This window comes from Zonotrichia leucophrys, chromosome 3 (genome assembly GCF_028769735.1).
Source record: "Zonotrichia leucophrys gambelii isolate GWCS_2022_RI chromosome 3, RI_Zleu_2.0, whole genome shotgun sequence".
In the NCBI taxonomy this organism is placed as follows: domain Eukaryota; kingdom Metazoa; phylum Chordata; class Aves; order Passeriformes; family Passerellidae; genus Zonotrichia; species Zonotrichia leucophrys.
The window spans coordinates 38063486-38080647 of NC_088172.1; the positions used below are offsets into that span (position 1 = coordinate 38063486).

General features: G+C 41.9%; 1 protein-coding gene across 3 annotated transcripts in view; it reads right to left on the minus strand.

The window, feature by feature from the left end:
* Positions 1 to 17162, minus strand: part of SESN1 (sestrin 1) — a 78957-nt gene that overhangs the window by 13798 nt on the left and 47997 nt on the right. The window contains exon 1 of one of the 3 annotated variants that reach the window (XM_064707857.1): positions 3003 to 3119. The exons of 1 other annotated variant lie outside the window; for it this stretch is intronic. In XM_064707857.1, the coding sequence (XP_064563927.1) occupies positions 3003 to 3032 (30 nt within the window). In that variant the 5' untranslated portion in view covers positions 3033 to 3119. Of the gene's footprint in view, positions 1 to 3002; positions 3120 to 17162 lie in introns of those variants that run through there. One more of the 3 variants, XM_064707858.1, reaches the window with a different exon arrangement.

The following is a 17162-nucleotide window of genomic DNA, read 5'->3' on the forward strand; positions in this document are numbered from 1 at the left end:
AAAGAAAAGTCACAGTCTAAGCAGACACACAGTATCAGAAATTTCACCTAGAAACACTGAAAACAGAACTAAGCTACAAGCCAGGTCACAGAGCCTCTGGAACAGGAACAGCTATCTAACCTAAGCTACAGTTCTTCCTCCATTGTATGCCTAAAATGCTTTTTCAGATCCTTGTTGTTCCCTCACTACTGGCTCCTTGCAGCTAGAGCTCTGCCCCTTATCACAAGAGCTCGCCCAGAACTCCATGGTAGTTTCATCCAATGAATCTGGGACTGTTACCAAACTGCTAATTTTCAGTCATTCAGGACTGATGAGCTATGATCCACAATGCTCACTCAGACTGCTTCCCTGGTGCGAGCACAGTGAGTCATTTTACTCCCCTCAAGTACAGTCAGTACCACTATCAAGTCTACCAGATTCATATCTACCAGAAAGACTTATTTATGTACTTACTTAGGCCTTCTCCCTCTAAACAGGGAACATTTTATCATAGATAAGCCACAGGTGAAGTAAAATTGTAATTATCAATTTACTTCACTAAACTACATTTGAATTAACATCTTTATCTGAATCATCTATGTCTTGATTAAGCACGAAGTGCTGGTAGATTCAAACAAAATTATATGAAAATCACACCCATAATACAATATAAAACAATCTAATGTAATGAACCAGAGAAGGAAAATGAGATTGAGGTGAATTTTTTGAGGTAACATTTTTTCTAGATAACAAGTCATCATTTTACATAATCTACGTGCTTTCCTACCCAAGCTTAGGGTTAAGAAAGGCACAATGAGCTGTGAGTTAAAAACTCTTCAACACAATTTCCCAGCGGAATTAACTCCTCCAGCATGCCTGTGCTGAAAATTCAACTCAGTATAATATGATGAGCATTTGAAGCATGGGCATTAAAAATACCCATTTAGGGCTTTATAAGCTTACGGGATGAAATGCCTCTAAGCATCTAAGTGTCCAAGAAGGTTGTGCAGCATTTCCAAGGGAGACTTGGCACTTACCAGTCTAAGAGGCTTCATGCTGCTCCCGCTGCTGTGCTCACTGTGAACTGTCTGGCGCCTACTTCCCCTTTAAAGGCCACCGACAGCAAAACCTCACTGCTGGTGACACTGAGGCTACAAGCACAGTTTCCTTGTTTAGGACCTTAAAAACAAGGACTGGCACAACTGGCCCCACAGGACAAGCTGTCCCCAAGCTGATACACACTCAGCTTAAAAACTGTATTTTCAGTTCTGCTAAATGCAGAAGCTACTGTAGTTTCCATACTGGTCAGAAAACTTTTAGGAAGGGGAGAATTAAGAACAAAGAGTGGTGATTAAATATATTTCTTTTCCCACACACAGAGAAATCCTACATCTTTTCTAAATGTGGGGCTATGCAGAGCTGGCCATTTTTCCTATTTTATTTTTTTACTTAATCCTGAAGTAGCTGCAATTGTTGTGGCTTTCCCAAACAAACCATGATTCACATTAAAATGACAGAAAAAAAAATTATCCTAGAAATGCTCACGTACTTTAAATTTTTGCAGTGGTTACATTTGCTGGGTACATTCAGACTGTCATTCAGCTGAAGCAACAGACATGTCTCCACTTGTACGGATTTAAAGAACTGGGAACAAGTACTCCCCCTCTGTTACAAAGCGCTTTGTTACACAGACCTACCACTCTTCACTGGAATTAGAGCATGGCAAATGCTGAACTGTTCCTCTTTCATATAAAGTATGTTATTCTTACATGAATTTAATTTCATTATAATTTCTCTGAACGTCTCAAAGTCCTTAGAAATAACCCATTTTAAAAACATCCCCATCAAGTTTATGTGACTTGATTCAAGACAGAAATCAAGGCAAGGGAGAGTGTGTCCAAGATCACACACCTTGTTCACAATGGCAGGAATGACAGCAAAGCCCCGACTCCACTGCCTCCATCTCTAGCACCTCTTCTCTGGTCGTTTCTAGGACTGAGCAGTACAAGCAGGTCCAGCTGCAGTAGTCTCAAGGTGGCTGCCTATGTGCTACCTACTCTTACTCAGCATTAGCAGCTCTTCCTGCAGTGGTTTTGTGACACAACTGCCTAGAGTCCACAACCCCATTTACTTTTGATATGAGCTCACTGAAACTGAGGCTGAGTTTCAATGACTAGTGCCTAGCTTTTTTAATATGGCACTTCTGTGGTGAAACAGAAAGCATTAAAGGGCAAAGGATTTTGAATGAATACTTGCAATTTCCCTGCTGTAAACACTATGTAAATACCCATAAATTGGTGACACAGAAGGAAACAGTCTAAATGTGACAGTAACCCTTTGCATTACAAAGACTGTACTGCTGGATTATGTCAAAGCAAAGCATATATCCATATATACGTATCCACATGTATCCATGAAGTACTGGGTTACTCTAAATCAGAAAAATACAAAACAGGCTCTGCCGCAACCTACACCACTTCTGAGGAGTTAAAATTTTCCTATAAAAGAAGAATCTTAACGTGATGAGATTAAGAAATTTACAAAAGAGATCCAAATCAGCAGGTTTATTCCTTTCTAAATAATGCTCTTGACTTGCATTTGTTTATAATTACAGCCTGCTCTTCTCCATGAGAAATACAAGACCAGCCTGTTTCAAAAGGGTAATCCAAATCTATGCAAGAACGACGGAAACGCCGGGCAATTCCGAGGCAAAAGCCACCTGGACGAGTCCGAGAACTCTGCAGAGGTACCCGGCTGCCGCACAGCCCAGCGGAACAGAGCCCTCCTGGGAGCATCTGCGCTGTCACCGCGGGCAGCAGCTGCTCATCCCGCGGCTGAACGGGACCTGCGAAGCCCCGAACGACGCCCTCCGAGCGGGGAGCCGGCCGGCAAACGCCGCTGCTGCCTCCTCAGCCCCGCGGCCGATCCGCAGGGGGCTGCCCGGACCCCGCCCCCCTTCCAGCAGGGATTTCTCTGGGGATGCACCCGAACAGAGACCCCCCGCCCCGGCCAGCCGCGAGTACCTGGTGCTGCCGGCCCGGCCTGGCCACCATCCGGCCGGTGCTGCGGGGCTGGCCCGGGCTCGCCGCTCTCGCAGCCCCGCTGGGCTCTGCCCCAGCGCCGCCGGGGCGGTGCCAGCCCCGAACCGCCCGCCCGGCGCAGGGGCGGAGCGGCGGCCGCGGCGCTGCCCCGCCAGGCACCGGCGCTCGCCGCGACCCCGCCGCTGCTCCGTGCCCGGGAGTGGCACCAAATGCCCCGGGCGGGGGCACAAGAGGCGGCAGCCCCCGGCCAGTCCGGCCCCGGCCCCCTCGGCTCCGTTCCGCTCTCCTCCCCGGCCCAGAGACGCTCCTCGGACGATGCTTTCCGCCTCCCTCTCCTGTTCCTGATGCAAGAGTTATTCTACCTTGTCTTTAAGCAACAAAATAATTACGGCTTTTAAACCGAGAAATCGCAGGAGGTTCACATTTTGCAGATATTTGTGTGACTAAGTGCGCTGCTGCTGCTGCTGCAGAAATCTGGCCTCCTGCCTATTCCCAAGATCATAACAGTCCTGGGCAAACATATGTTTTGCAATCGTATCAGCAAAACACTCAGCCTTTGTTTGCAGCAGGCTGTGCTGCGCCTGCCGACCCCCCCAGGACTGTAAACTCTGCCAGATGCCTTGCATCTCCCACCTCTTTTGGTCTGGGATTTTATGTCATCAGTTATTTCAAAAGAAACAAGTCCCTGAGCTGGCCCATGTGATTTTTACTTCTTTTTTCTTTCACAACATTATAAGATCCATAAAGCTACATTCTGTTAGTTAGTTTTACTTCAAATAATTCGAATTAAAATAAAATGTGGTAGACTGCAAGAGGAGATCTTCTGTTGCAGTTTTCATGGGAGAAGGGCCAGGGCAGCTCTGAACCCCTAAACGTACTCACCTGGGGGAGGAAGGCTTCTGCCTACAGTTCAGGCTGTGTGCTTTTCAGCTGTACCAGGTTATCTTAACAACCAAGCAGGGAAATTCCATGACACTGAACTTTACACTTCTGTTAAATGAAAAACTGAATACTGCAAAATTGCACACAAGCTGTTCCTGTTATCAAACCTAGCAGCTAAATGCAGAAAACACTGAGGACAGTGCTGTCAGGGGAACATGGCAACATGACGCAAGGCAGCACTTCTGCACATCTCTAATTCTGGAGCCTTAAAGGCTTTCTTTCCTCTCCAGTTTTCAAATACCACCAAACCTTTGGGTTGTGCAATTAATGCTGGAGAACCAAGGGATACTCTACTGCTGAAGGCTGAGTAGCAGTTACAAGGTTAATTTACCTAGAGATGCCAAACTACCACAGCTCCATCCTTATTTGGAGCCTTGGCTTGAAGCTGCTCAGTTTCTCCAGGAGAAACTGAGTGTCCTCACCTACTTGCACTTTATAAAATGCTCAAGAGAAGCATGGAGAAAGAATAATGCAATACTGGCAGAGAAGATTACACTTTGTTAGCTAATAATATAAACTAATGAAGAACAGTGTTTAATTCCCACTGTTTACTTCCTTACTTCAGGCCAAGGTATAACAAAAAGGTGGCATGGGCTCCTCTTCCAACACAGACAGAGAACTGGCTTGCACTCAGAAAAACTATTGAAAGGGAGAGAAATTACCTGAAAGCTGAAATGCAAGAAGATGCCTCACCATAAGAAGCCTCCCTGGACGACAGACAAATGGCCATCTCCTTCAGTGAATTTGTTAATACCCTTGCAAGAAGGGGCAGGGGAGGAGGGGCAGAACTCCCTCACTTCCAAAGTGGTTTTCTCCCACTGCCTGGGTATTTGTGAGGAAGCCTGTTTATATTAACAGTTGTTCCTATACAAAGAACCTTGGCAGATACAGATTCTTTTCTGGCATTGTCCAAGGGAAATTCTCTCTCTTTAAACAACCAACTCAACAACAGAAGGTAGGAAATTGTATCGTGTTCTATGCTTTCTCTGTCAGGAGAGATGGAGGCAGTGACAGCAGGTCAGAAAAACTGTGTACAAAGGGGAAGAGGAAGTTGCACAGCCACAGCAAACAAGTAATAATGGACTTAAAAGCTCTCCCATATGGCCAGAGTACACAAGCCCTGCTCAGGCCCCAGGTATGCCTCTGCCTTAGCAGAATCCCATCACCTAGCTTGCTGCAAGCCCTTTCTCCACCCCAGCCCTCACACAAGTGTTTCCAAAGTGCAAATCCTCCAAACTGAAGAGCCCACACAAACCTGAGCCCCCTGCTCATCTATAAATCAGTACACAATTGCAGACTGAAATTATTTGTGTTTGTGAGCTAGTATGACCAATTACATGAGCAATTTCATAAGAGAATATGGCAGAGAGCTCACTTGGGTACTGAGGAGTGCAAACTACAGTGCAGCTGGAGAACAAGGGGACAGATCCATGGTTTGGTTTGCATAACTGGAGTGTTCCCCTGGGGAAACACAACACTGTGTTTGACCATGGATCAGTGCAAGTAAACAGATCCAGTGAAACGCTCCTACGGGAAAACACAACATATGTTTAACATTAAAATATCGATAGATACCGAGTTCCTTTCACCCAGAAAGTGTGCATGAGATATACTCAAAGCAAACACCACCTACAGCATGGAAGCACACTCCTTCAGAGCAAGCATATCCACAGACGTTGGCATTTAACATCTGTGCACTCTAAGTTATCAGAAATGCAATTTTTCCTTATTGCTACATATAAAGAAAAGCCCTGGGCAAGCTAAAATGAGACCAACCAGCTACAGTGTGAAAAGCCTAATACTGCAAACAAAAATGTCTGCACTTTGCTGCTTTAAGTTGAAACAGTTCTGTTTCAGCCCAATAGGGCAACTTTTTGAGTCAAGTTCAGCACAAACATATGACTCCAAAGAACTGGCAAACCTAGATCTTAAATTCTTTCCACAGAAAAGCCATCCAGTCAGGAGCACTTGAAATGCCAGTTATTGCAATGCCCTAGACAGCAAATTAGTATCTTGGAGGATGATCAGATGATTCTTTCCCTGGAACATTTACAAGTAAAACCAGGTAATGCTTTGGGGCTCTGAGCTGATTTGTATTAGTTTTAACTCCACCTTATATGGTGCCTTAATGAAGTCACCAGGTGTTTTAGCAATGACTAAGCAGCCCCACACTGGCCACTATGAACATTTCTCTGTAGATTCTTCTCATTCCTTGCTGTCCACAGCCACTTTTCATAACTAATTTCATATGTGTCTATTAATCTCTTCTATCCCTTGATTATACATTGCTATTTCTCAAACATCAAAAATCTTTATCATGATAACAATATAGAACAGGAATCAAACCATTCATTACAGTGATGAAAGAATTTAAATTAAATAGAAGATCGTACCATTGTAGCATGCAAGTAAAAAAAATATGGCCAGTATTTGAAAGCATTCCTCTTGATTTAACCTTAATCTGATTGTCTGATTAAAAAAAAAAAATCATTCTATTATTAGAATTGTTACACAGTTCTAGGGAGGAGAATAAACTGTATTCTTTGTACAATCTAAATTCTTGCTGTATGTGTCAAAAAGGATCAACCCTTTAGGAATGTCACTACACCTGATACTTTTACAATAATAACAAAAACAAGTTGTTTATTAGAATGGAGGGCTGGCAATTGGCCACATCGGGAGGTAAGTTTAGACCAATATACAGAAGCTTTCCTTTTGTAGTCTTTAGGATTGTAAGGTTGGCTAAGACTGAACATTTTACCCTGTCCATACATTAGATGTACTGTCTTTTCTCCAAACCTTATCTGTCCTCAAAATGCTCTTTTTCTATTTCTAGACCCTGCTTAAATGCTGTTTTCTTAATGGCCTCATCTTAAGCATTAATGGACAAACAACTTGCAAGTGATCATGCAAGTTGTGAGCAATTATAAATCAGGTCATCCATTCCTAACCCACTGTATTTCCCAGCAAAGAGACCATCTTTTCTCTCAGAGCTGCAAGAAGCTGTGAGATGCTTTTTTTTCACCTGAGCTGTTATCACAATTGACTGACTTGAACTCACCAAGCTGCAAGAACTTCAGTGGTTTTATTTGTTTCCTGAACTATGTGGTTCATCCCTTAGGACTCTTACTGTCCGCAAAGAGTCCTTCTTCTGGTAATTTCTACCTTTAAGATATCTACAGCTCACTCCCACCTCTAAACCACAAGTTGTTTTGTTTTTAATGTCAGCACGGCTTATCCAAATTTAACATTCTGTTCTGCAGTTATTAGGTAGCAGAAGTACAAAGTTTAATTTAGGGAGCTATAAGAAGTTTAGATCTTGAGATTATTCATGCTTTGGCAAGGACACAAAAACAGAAGTATGGTTTCTAAGACTACTGTAAATAGGTAGATTAAAGATGCATATCTAAAGCTGAGAAGATTGAAAGAGTGTTTTACCAGATTATCCTTCCCCTTTTTTATGAGGGTACACAGCCCTTCCTAGGCTGATAGGAGCAGCTGACCTATTGAAGTTGTTTGTCTGGCTGGCTGTGGGTTCTGCTGCTGCTGCTCTGAGGTGGCCCCAGACTCACACACCACATAAGAATACTCAGGTCAACAATTCCCCCCAGATTCAACTCTCCCAAAATCCAAGTCTGTGTCAGCTAGTTTCAAAGCTGACCGTGGTATCTCAGAGGTAACTTCAGAACTTTTGATGGCTAGAGGGTGTATAGAGAGGGGATTGTCTGTCCAGCTGCAGATTGTCACCACTCCCTGGGGAATGGAACATCTGTAGGCTGCCAGTCACTCTGCAGTCTCTCAGTACTAAATAAGCATTAAGGTTAAACAAAACTAGTTTAACCTTAATAAAAGAGTGTATTTGGAGTTCAGACAAGAAAAATAAAACTTAGCTCACAGCCGTCTAGAACTGGTTTGGCCTAAATAGGTCACCTCTCTTTCCCTTAGTAGCAGACTGCTGGGTCACGCCAATGCCAAACATATATCACAGCTCCTTGGAGTTGGGACACATTCTACCATCTTATACTGATGTCCCTTCTCCCCAGGATGAATACTGAAAAGTGATGAATATGATGACCCTTAGGAACTTCCTGCAGCTCCTAATCCTCATGATTGATTGAGACAATTCAGTACCTTACTTGCTATGCTGCCTGGAATGCTGTCTGACCCTGCCTCACCACTGTCATGTGAAGAGGCTCCTGGAAGGCCTGTCCTGCAGGGATAGAAGTGTCCTTATCACTCACTGAGCAATCAACTGCCAACCAACCTTCTACACAATGCAAACATATGTCTTCAGAGCAAGGGAAGGCCAGCTGAATCATCTCTATGAGTTTAAGGCTTCTGTTTGTTGTTTTTATTTTTAACTGCATTTAACCTCAGAAATCGTCTTTATATGAAAATATAAGAAAAAAACAGTGAAATGCATCTCATTTCAGATAGAAATAAGACACAACAGCAAGCACGTGGGGAGAAGGAAAAGGCATTTAGGAGTACTGGAGTGTTACACTTGGCTTACTGGAATTGGCTGAGACCATGACAGCAAGTGTCCCAGAGCTGCACTGCTCTGAGCTTACAGTGAGTGTGCAGGAAATGCTGTGCAAGTGTCCTGTAAAGAAGTTGCATCTAAAACCTGCTCTCGTATTCTGGAGCATACTGACATGCAACCCAGAAGTGCGTCCTACTAGAAGATTTTGCCATCTTTACTCCTAGGGGCTTGAGTGTATTTCTAGAAAGTTGCTTCATACTGTGACCTGAGGCTCAGGCCTGATTTGATTCTGCAGGTACAACATACAAAAACCTTACTTTTGCAAGGCCTTCACTAGGAAACAAAATAGAAGTTTATAAAATGCTTTGTTAAGAAACCAATTCAACCCTTAATCTCATGTATATTCACACTGCATTCAAAAACAAAGATATTTTTGTCTGTTTTCCTTTTTGCGTGTTTTGTTGTTTGTTTTTTTTTAATAAATTCAGTGTTTTCCCCACAAAACCACAAGTAACAAGAATGGAATATGACAAAATGTCATGCCATTTAGTGTACCTCAAGACTCAGCTATTTATCTGTAGCTTGATTTTACAATGAGATAAATGAAGTGATATAGTACTAAACTAATGTTGCCAATTACTGCTAGAGATTCAGGAACCCTTCTGTCAGTAACTGTACTTTGGGGAACTGTTTTGTGGCTTCTTGCCACTTTCAGGGACATGCTCAGAGTGCCTAAGAGCAGTAGCCAGGAAGAAAAAAGAAAAATCAGGTTTTTTATTTTTAGTTTTCACAGTCTAGCTGTGTCCCACATAATGTCTATTTTTTTTTTTTTGAGTCTGGGAATTCTGGAAAAACATCACAGTTTTTTATTAGGAAAAAAATCCAAATATCCATATATTCCCTTTGCACTGTCTGTAACGACCTATCTTGTCAGGAGGGTTGCAAGTTCCTTTACTAAATCTCTCTCCTTATTTACCTAATATGTGGAGCCAAGTACAATACTATCATATAAGATTTATTAACTCCTTTAGAACAGTATCTTGGCAAAAATTTAAGTACAAAAGTAAACAGCATCATCATAGAAGAGCAAAAACCACATCATTGATTTAATGATAGCCATTAAGAAAACAGATCATCCTCTAGGTACTACTCAACAATTGATTGTTATAAGTTAAGGAGATAATATCAGATCTGTTTCTTTTTGCTTTTGCACTCAGAGACAAACCCATTAAGACCTCTGCATGAGGAGAATCATAAAAATACCCAGATGAATAATATATTTCTTGTCATTTTTGGCAATTTGTATTGGTGTTTTGTTTAAATTCAGACAGGACTGTGATCTTCATTATTCCCATTATCAGAAGACATGGCTAAGATTTTTGAAACAAAGCAGTTTTTAGCCTTTGCTTTCTAAATCAGAAGAACTGACAAAAGCACTGCTTTCCTGCTGATACAAACCCTAAAAGATCTGGCCTGTCTCCTACTCAGGAATCGATAGCATTTCCTACAGTGGGTCTTACTATGTCATGCCTTTATCTCACAGCGAGTTAAGAGGTCACTGACACTGGCTGGGGGTGCACAGCAGGGAGCAGAAGCCTCCCAGCCCATGAGGAGCAACCCCTGCCCTGTGAGCAGCGCCGGCCAACACCCGCTCTGCTGAGCCCCAGCAAACGGCGGTGCCTCTGCCAACACGTGCTTCAAGGACTCGGTACACGTGCCTCTGGTTAACAGCACAGCTTCTGCAGCCTCCTCAATCCTGGAGAGCTTCAGAGCTTGGAGAGCTCCCTCAAGGCCCCTGGGACAAACTGGCCTGGCACCAAGCTCCTGTGGGCCTCCTGCTGCCACTGCCACCTTGGCACTTTTCCATTGGCCACAAAGGCCTTGGGTCCCTGCAGGACAACTCTAAAGTCACAGAAGATTTCTGCAACTGAGCAGCTCAGGATCTGAATAAACCCACATACTCTTCTGGACTTTGTAACACTGCTGGCTGCAATGCTGTCATCTAAACCATGCAACTGTTAATACCTTCCCCCGTCTACCTTCTCAAAAGCATATTTTGTAGGGCAACTAAGTCAAAACTGGCTTGAAACCAATTCTAACACTTTATGTTCAAATACTGTTAAGTTTGTTTTTTGGGGTTTTTTTAAGTTAACCACAGTACTGGAACTCAGCCTTAAATCCACTGTTTGTTACAATCATAATTTTAAATCAACTACTTGCTGTTGTGAGGGACCTACCACTGCCTACCTGCCTACTTTCTATACAGCATTTTAAACTCATGATAGATTCTGTCAAAGTCTTAGGAAAGGCCAGCACTGACTATGTAGCCCCTCAGATTCCCACATGCTGAAACCACACACAAAATACATACAGCAGATGTGCTGTAGGAGACACAATGCTCTCAGATTTCCTTACCAAAAGAAGAATCTTGTAATCAAGTATCTTGTAATCAAGCTACCACTGAAGCCTGATTAATAGCAATGTTCAAATATAAAGTAAGTAAATGAAAATGCACACGTACCATACTAAACATACACAATTTTACTAAGATAGGATTAAAATAAGAGCTGATAAATCTGGATGTGAAGCTATAAACATTTAAACACCTTCTCATTTTGTCAGTGAAGCTACAAATCCATACCTGACCCTCTGCTCCTCACCAGCGTGACAACTATACTCTGGACACTCAGCAGGGCTTCCAAACCAGCAAAACAGAGCAGAAAACTCAGGCAGAACTGGACCACATTTTCACTACTGATGAATGATCACTGAAGCCTAAAATGTTAGCAAAAAATTCTGGTTCATTTGCTAATTTGCCTATATTACTAACAACAGCAGAGATTATGACTATCTCTTTATCTCTTATCTTTTTTGTCATCTTCCTGAGATGTCCTTCTCTTGAGAGAGACTACCACAAAAATAATTCTATTATTTTTGTAAATGTAAATTTCATTCAAGTAACAAATTATAACTTAATGTGAAGTACGACTTGAAATAAAGTCATCTGTCCCATCACACTTCTCTGAAGCTGTTAGGTTGGAACTAAACCAAATTTGGACTGTAGAAACAAGGGCCAGAGCCAACTCTTTAGAGCTGCAGTAAATAAGGAATTACTTGGCAAAGCATAGGTCTGGAGATGTCAAAGATCACTGCACAATGGCTAAAACATGCAAGACTGAGACAAGTTCCAGAGAAATCATTTTGGTGAGCCTAGACCAGGGGTTCACAGAGAAACCAGAGTCAGGATTGGCATTAGGATTTGAACCACCACTGACGAGCACAGCAGAATTCAGGGTTTGGGCTAAGGAATGAGAGAGAACTCCTTAGCATCATCTCTCTAGCTTTAAACTTAAGCCTAGTGGGAGTCATTTTGCTAAGGCAAGGTGTTTGCACGTCCACAGCCAGCAGCTGAAGTGTAGAACTCATACTAACCAGAAAGGGAGGTTCAAATGTGGCAAGTGAGAGGGCTGCCTGAGTCTCCTCTTGTAACAACAAGATTCTTTGCTCTGAAAGAATAAATAAATAAAACCCTGTACCTGAATTCCCACTGCAATATCATCTATATTTTTTCTTTTACATGCAAGGGCCACATTTTCTACAATGAATTCTTTCTCAGGGCTATAGAACAATATTGCAGCATTACACACACAGGCAGGCACTTTCTTAATAACTGTCCTGCTCTAATTATTTTGTTGAAATACAATCAAGATGTTGATGGAAGGGAGTGTTTTAAACTGGAGTGACTTGAGAATTCAGGTTGTTTCTGGCAATACATTGTCCTGGCTGAGGGAAATGGTGGTGTACAAGAAACCAAAATTAATCATCTGACCACGCCTAAGCTGACCTGAACAGGAAAGAAAGATAACCCCCATAGAAGCTTGTACAGCAAGTATGTTAGGAGTGAAGGACTTTGCCCAGTTCCACATGATACAGCAACTGGACAAATTCTCCTAACGGCTCTGAACCTCAAACACAGGCTGCTCTGAAAGCAGAGGGAAGAAGAAATTAGCTAGAGGCAAGCTGGGAAGCTGGTTTGCAGGGAGAAACTCCATAAAAGAAATGACAGGGTAGGGTTAGAGTGTTTCTGCATGGCAATGTGGGCACAGCCCAGGTGGGCAGCATAGATGATGTTAGATGAACAAATTTTGAAAGAACATGAAATGTAACTGCAGTGCATCCAGGACCATTTTAGTTCACTGAGTACTGCCAGTGACCTCCCAAGTATAGTTTGTGTAACAGGTCCGAATCTGCTCCAAAAACATCGGACACCTGTGTGTATGCATGCAGCCATCATTTTACAGACTGTAACCAGCTATCAAAAGCCCCAAATGACCAAATTCCTTTTTTCCCTTGTCTATGCCATCTTCCAGGAGGGGAGGGGATGGCAGGGGTGGAAGGGACAGGAATGTGTGTGGGTAATGGCAGCTCTATTTATGAAGTCCTGAAAACAGACTAGCTCGCTGCATCAGTACTCACTGATGAAAAAAACCAACCCACAACTGCCTGCTTTGCCTCATAACAAGACAGACGTTCACATAAAACAAAACACACATTTAGATTTTTGGCTCAGCATACTTGTCTCTGAATTGTTGCTCTGCATGTCAACAAATGCTCCTTTGTTTTGAAAAAGCCTTACCAGCCACAAGTTTCCCAAGAGAGGGACATCCTCAGGCACTGACAGGCCTGCTCGGTAATAAGTAACCAGCATGTATGGGATAGATGGCACAAATCCAGGCCTGACTATAGAGGAATCACAAGCATACTGGCCAAGAGAGAGTTTAAGTTAAGAAGGTGTCTGGGCACAAGAATGACAGAAAAGCACTGGACACAGTTATCCTACAACCTTGCTATGCTGCCTTGCATGCCAGCTTGTTGACATTTATGTGGCTATTAAAAAATGAGAGAACAACCACAAACAAGTCACTATGCAGAACTTTTTTTTTAAAAGTACAATGTTAAGGAACATTGGACACAGAGGTATCCAAGCTAGTCTTAAAGCAATCAGCCTCACATTGAGAGTTACTGGCTAACAATTCTCAGTCAACAGTAGCTAAAAACATTCAATCCCAAGCACCTAGAGCATGGGAAAGACTGCAATCTATTAAAAGTCAGGAATATCAAAAAGCTGCAGTAGAAACTGAAGTCAGGACTTGGCAAGTAAATGCCTTTTCCACTCCTTTTTAGACAAACTTTCTTGATGGAAGTTGTCCATTTTAAAGGAAGTGAATTTTGCATTTGAGTACCCCATTAAATTCTTAACTAAGTATGGTTAAAGCCTTTTTATAACATACAAGAATATAGTAACTGTTTTTGTCATGAAGTTTGTTGACAGACTAGAGTAACAGCACTTACATTATGGTAAATAAAGCCTCTAAAGGCAAATTTATTTCATGTTTTTTTTTCTGTTCACTAGCAAAGTATCAACTAAATGTTATTGGCATTTATCCTGCTATTTTGGTCACTATCAGATTTGAAGGAATACAGCTGCACCCATTTTTCCCATATGTTTTATACCAGTGTCTTCCTAAATGTTTTCTTCCTCTCACCATATAAAACTTCCACCAACTGTTGGAGAAGCTCCCCAGCTGCATTTGACTCTAATATGAACTTCCTCATCAGACTGTCTACAACCTTTAGCCCATGTTCCCAGTAGTCTCAGGGGGCAAAGGGAGTGGGCAGTTGCTCAGAAAGCTTGTAACTAACAGAACATTGTGAAAGGAAAATGAAAGGAACTAGAGTCAACAAATTTGATTTGAAGATTTTAAGCAAAGTGCCTGAAGAGACAGCACATATTTTTAGTCTGGTAACAACCTCAGCCATTACATAAGTGTATTTGTACACCACCCTGAAAAGCCTACGGTCCCTGTGGTAGAAGGATGCTTGACCTCCACGGTTTGCTGCTTACAAACAACAGTTTACATCAAGCAAAGTGTTCCATCTTAGATGTCCTTGAACCAATTTGAAAACTTATTAAAGCAGCATTGCAATTATTTGAAAAGTGGAGAACAACGCAGAAAAAAAAGCTTCAAAGGTTTTCAATTAACTTCCAAGTGGCATTTCCAAGAATCAGCACGCCTGTTCCATACTGTGAAATAGTTTTCCAACTGTTTCCTTTGCCCAGTATTTTTCCAAACTGACTAGCACAGCCAAGCATAGCTAGGCAACTCAGAAGAGAGCACAGTGAAAGACATTTCAGAAGAACCCTGGGTTCATGACCTATTTTATGTAATGGAAATATGCTTAAATATGATTCTAATGTAGATATAAGAACTCTTCACATTGAGATGATATCGACTGGCTCTTATGCGCCAGTAAGGTTTGTACATCACGTTCTTCCCTGATAGAGGCCTGTTCAACAAAATGGGGCTCAACATTCAGAACACAAAAGTTAGTTTTCTGCTCCTTTATTGTTTTCAATCTCTCCTGACCCTACTGCTTCCCAAACTAGCTCAGCTTTTCAACTAGGAGCTAAAGCAACGTACTAAGGTTTCAGGACAACGCTCCAAAACCAAAGCAGCCCCACAGTGTTCCTCTAAACTTCCACCTGCAAAGACTTTCTTTCACATTATGGAAGAGACTCATCTCTGTTCTGCTATAGATTGCTGCTATTAAAAAAAAAAAAAATCTAGCTCTGCAAGAGCTCATTATTACTTTGCTGATGTCTCTTTATCAAAGCCACTTGAAGACTGAAAATATCTGGTCTGCCCCAGGCAAAACAAAGTCCAGGAGAATTTATCTAAATTTGTGCTTGTTATGAAGCTGAAACTTGCACAAGTTCAATAAATACAGGCTTTGTCTCAGCTATCTGTTGTTGTATGACACCACAACTTACTTCTGCCTTGGAAGAACTGCGAAGGTAGAAGTTGAAAACTCTCCATGTAGACATCTAGTAGTAGAAGAAAACAGGCTGCACTGCTCCCCAGGGCCTGACAGCTGAATCCACTGATGATTAAGGACAGGGGAGAGAGCAAAGCCAGAAAAGGCAGTTTGTGGACATGAAGGACGGCAAACCAGAGGCTTAGGCAGGGACAGCAAGAATGAGCATCCAGAACCGAGGACTCCTAGGGAATGGCATTCCTGTACTTGTTGGGCTTAGGGACAGCCAGCCCCCCTTAGTACGGGGACTCACCCAGGCCAGGAACCTTGTAAATTGCTGTGTAAGTCTATCAGGAACTAGTGGAAACCATTTCTCTCAGACTAAAAGAGGCTTTTAGGGGGTGAGATTTGGTGTGATTCAACTTCATTGAAGCTTCAAACAGTGGAAGTTTAAGATAGGGCAGGGACTTCATGGAAAACATGGGTTTACCTGAGTCTGTGACCAAAATGCAACCAAATCCTTCCCAATGGTCTGAGAGCTTTGCTGTATAATCTGTTCAAATGGATTCAATTTGTAGAATTGAACTTGCAAGTTTTATTATTAAGCACAGCTGCTAGCAAACAGAAACACACAAATCTGATGTGAAAATAAAATGGTAGCCTATCTATTCCTTCCACTGTGGCGACTCTATTTGTTTTCTCTCTTTAGACAAACACTCACCCAAACTTGGGACAATTCCAGCTGGTTACATCAGCAGTTTATACAGCAGTAGTTACAGACAAAAACTAGCCTTCATATTACTCTATGGACTTTATTACAATTCCCTTCTAAAATCTGCAGCATTAGCAACAATCTTTATGTTAACCTGCATGTTATTAAATCTATAGCATCTGAAAAAGAAAATTCAGATGCTTTTATGTTTCATCTTCAGAACAAATAAATCAGAGTTCCACAGAGCATCTAATTATCACAGAGATTTTCACAGATATCAAATTATCATCGACTTTGCAATTAACACTACAGGCCAGTGACAAATGATGCAGGAGTACCTCTTAACACAATTTAACAAAACCAGTCAAGTCCCAGAGCAAAGAGGGATTCAAGGCCTTTCAGATGACAGGAAATAGTGGCCAGCTGGCAAGAGATTTAATGAATACAATAGCATTCAGCAGCAACTTGAAAACTGTCTGCTTTGGTAAGGCCGAGTTATTAAAGAAATCTCCATTTATAAACAGTGTTGATGGGATTTAAACAGCCTGTGTAAGAAGGATTAAAAGTCAATTGAAAAGTCTGTACAGATAAGAAAGCAAAAAGAAACTGTGCCCTTGAATTCTGTACATAGTGATTAACCTTATCTCTGTCTCCTGGCACTCAGCAGGGGTAAAACAGGCTGCCTTATGCTGGTGAGGTGGGCTTTGCACTACGGTTATTTAATGCTTGTACAGTGCTTTTAGCTCTACTGTCCCTTCACTCTCCTCCTCTCTGTTTTTCTAAAGTGTATACTAAAAATCATCTTTTGCCACCCCACCAGTTACATTTAGCAGATACCAAAGAGACACATAAATTGCAAGAGTCTTTCCAGGCATGCTATAATGATTAGGTTTTTCCTTCCTTTATGCAATTGATGATCTTGCTATTCTCTGTTAGACTTTTATAACTGTACACTTTCAATATAAACCGGTGTAAATATTGACAATGGAGATTGGCAAGTGGGGATTTCTGGAACAAGGAGGAGGGAGATGAGAACTTGTTTTTAAGAGGTTTTTTTCCTCTTGCCTTCAGAATATCCTGTAATATTCTGCTTTACCCAAGACTTATTATGGCTCTTAATTTATGCATCACTTCTTAGAACAAGACAACAGAAAGGAACACAAAACTAGTTCTTTTCAGTCCTTAATCC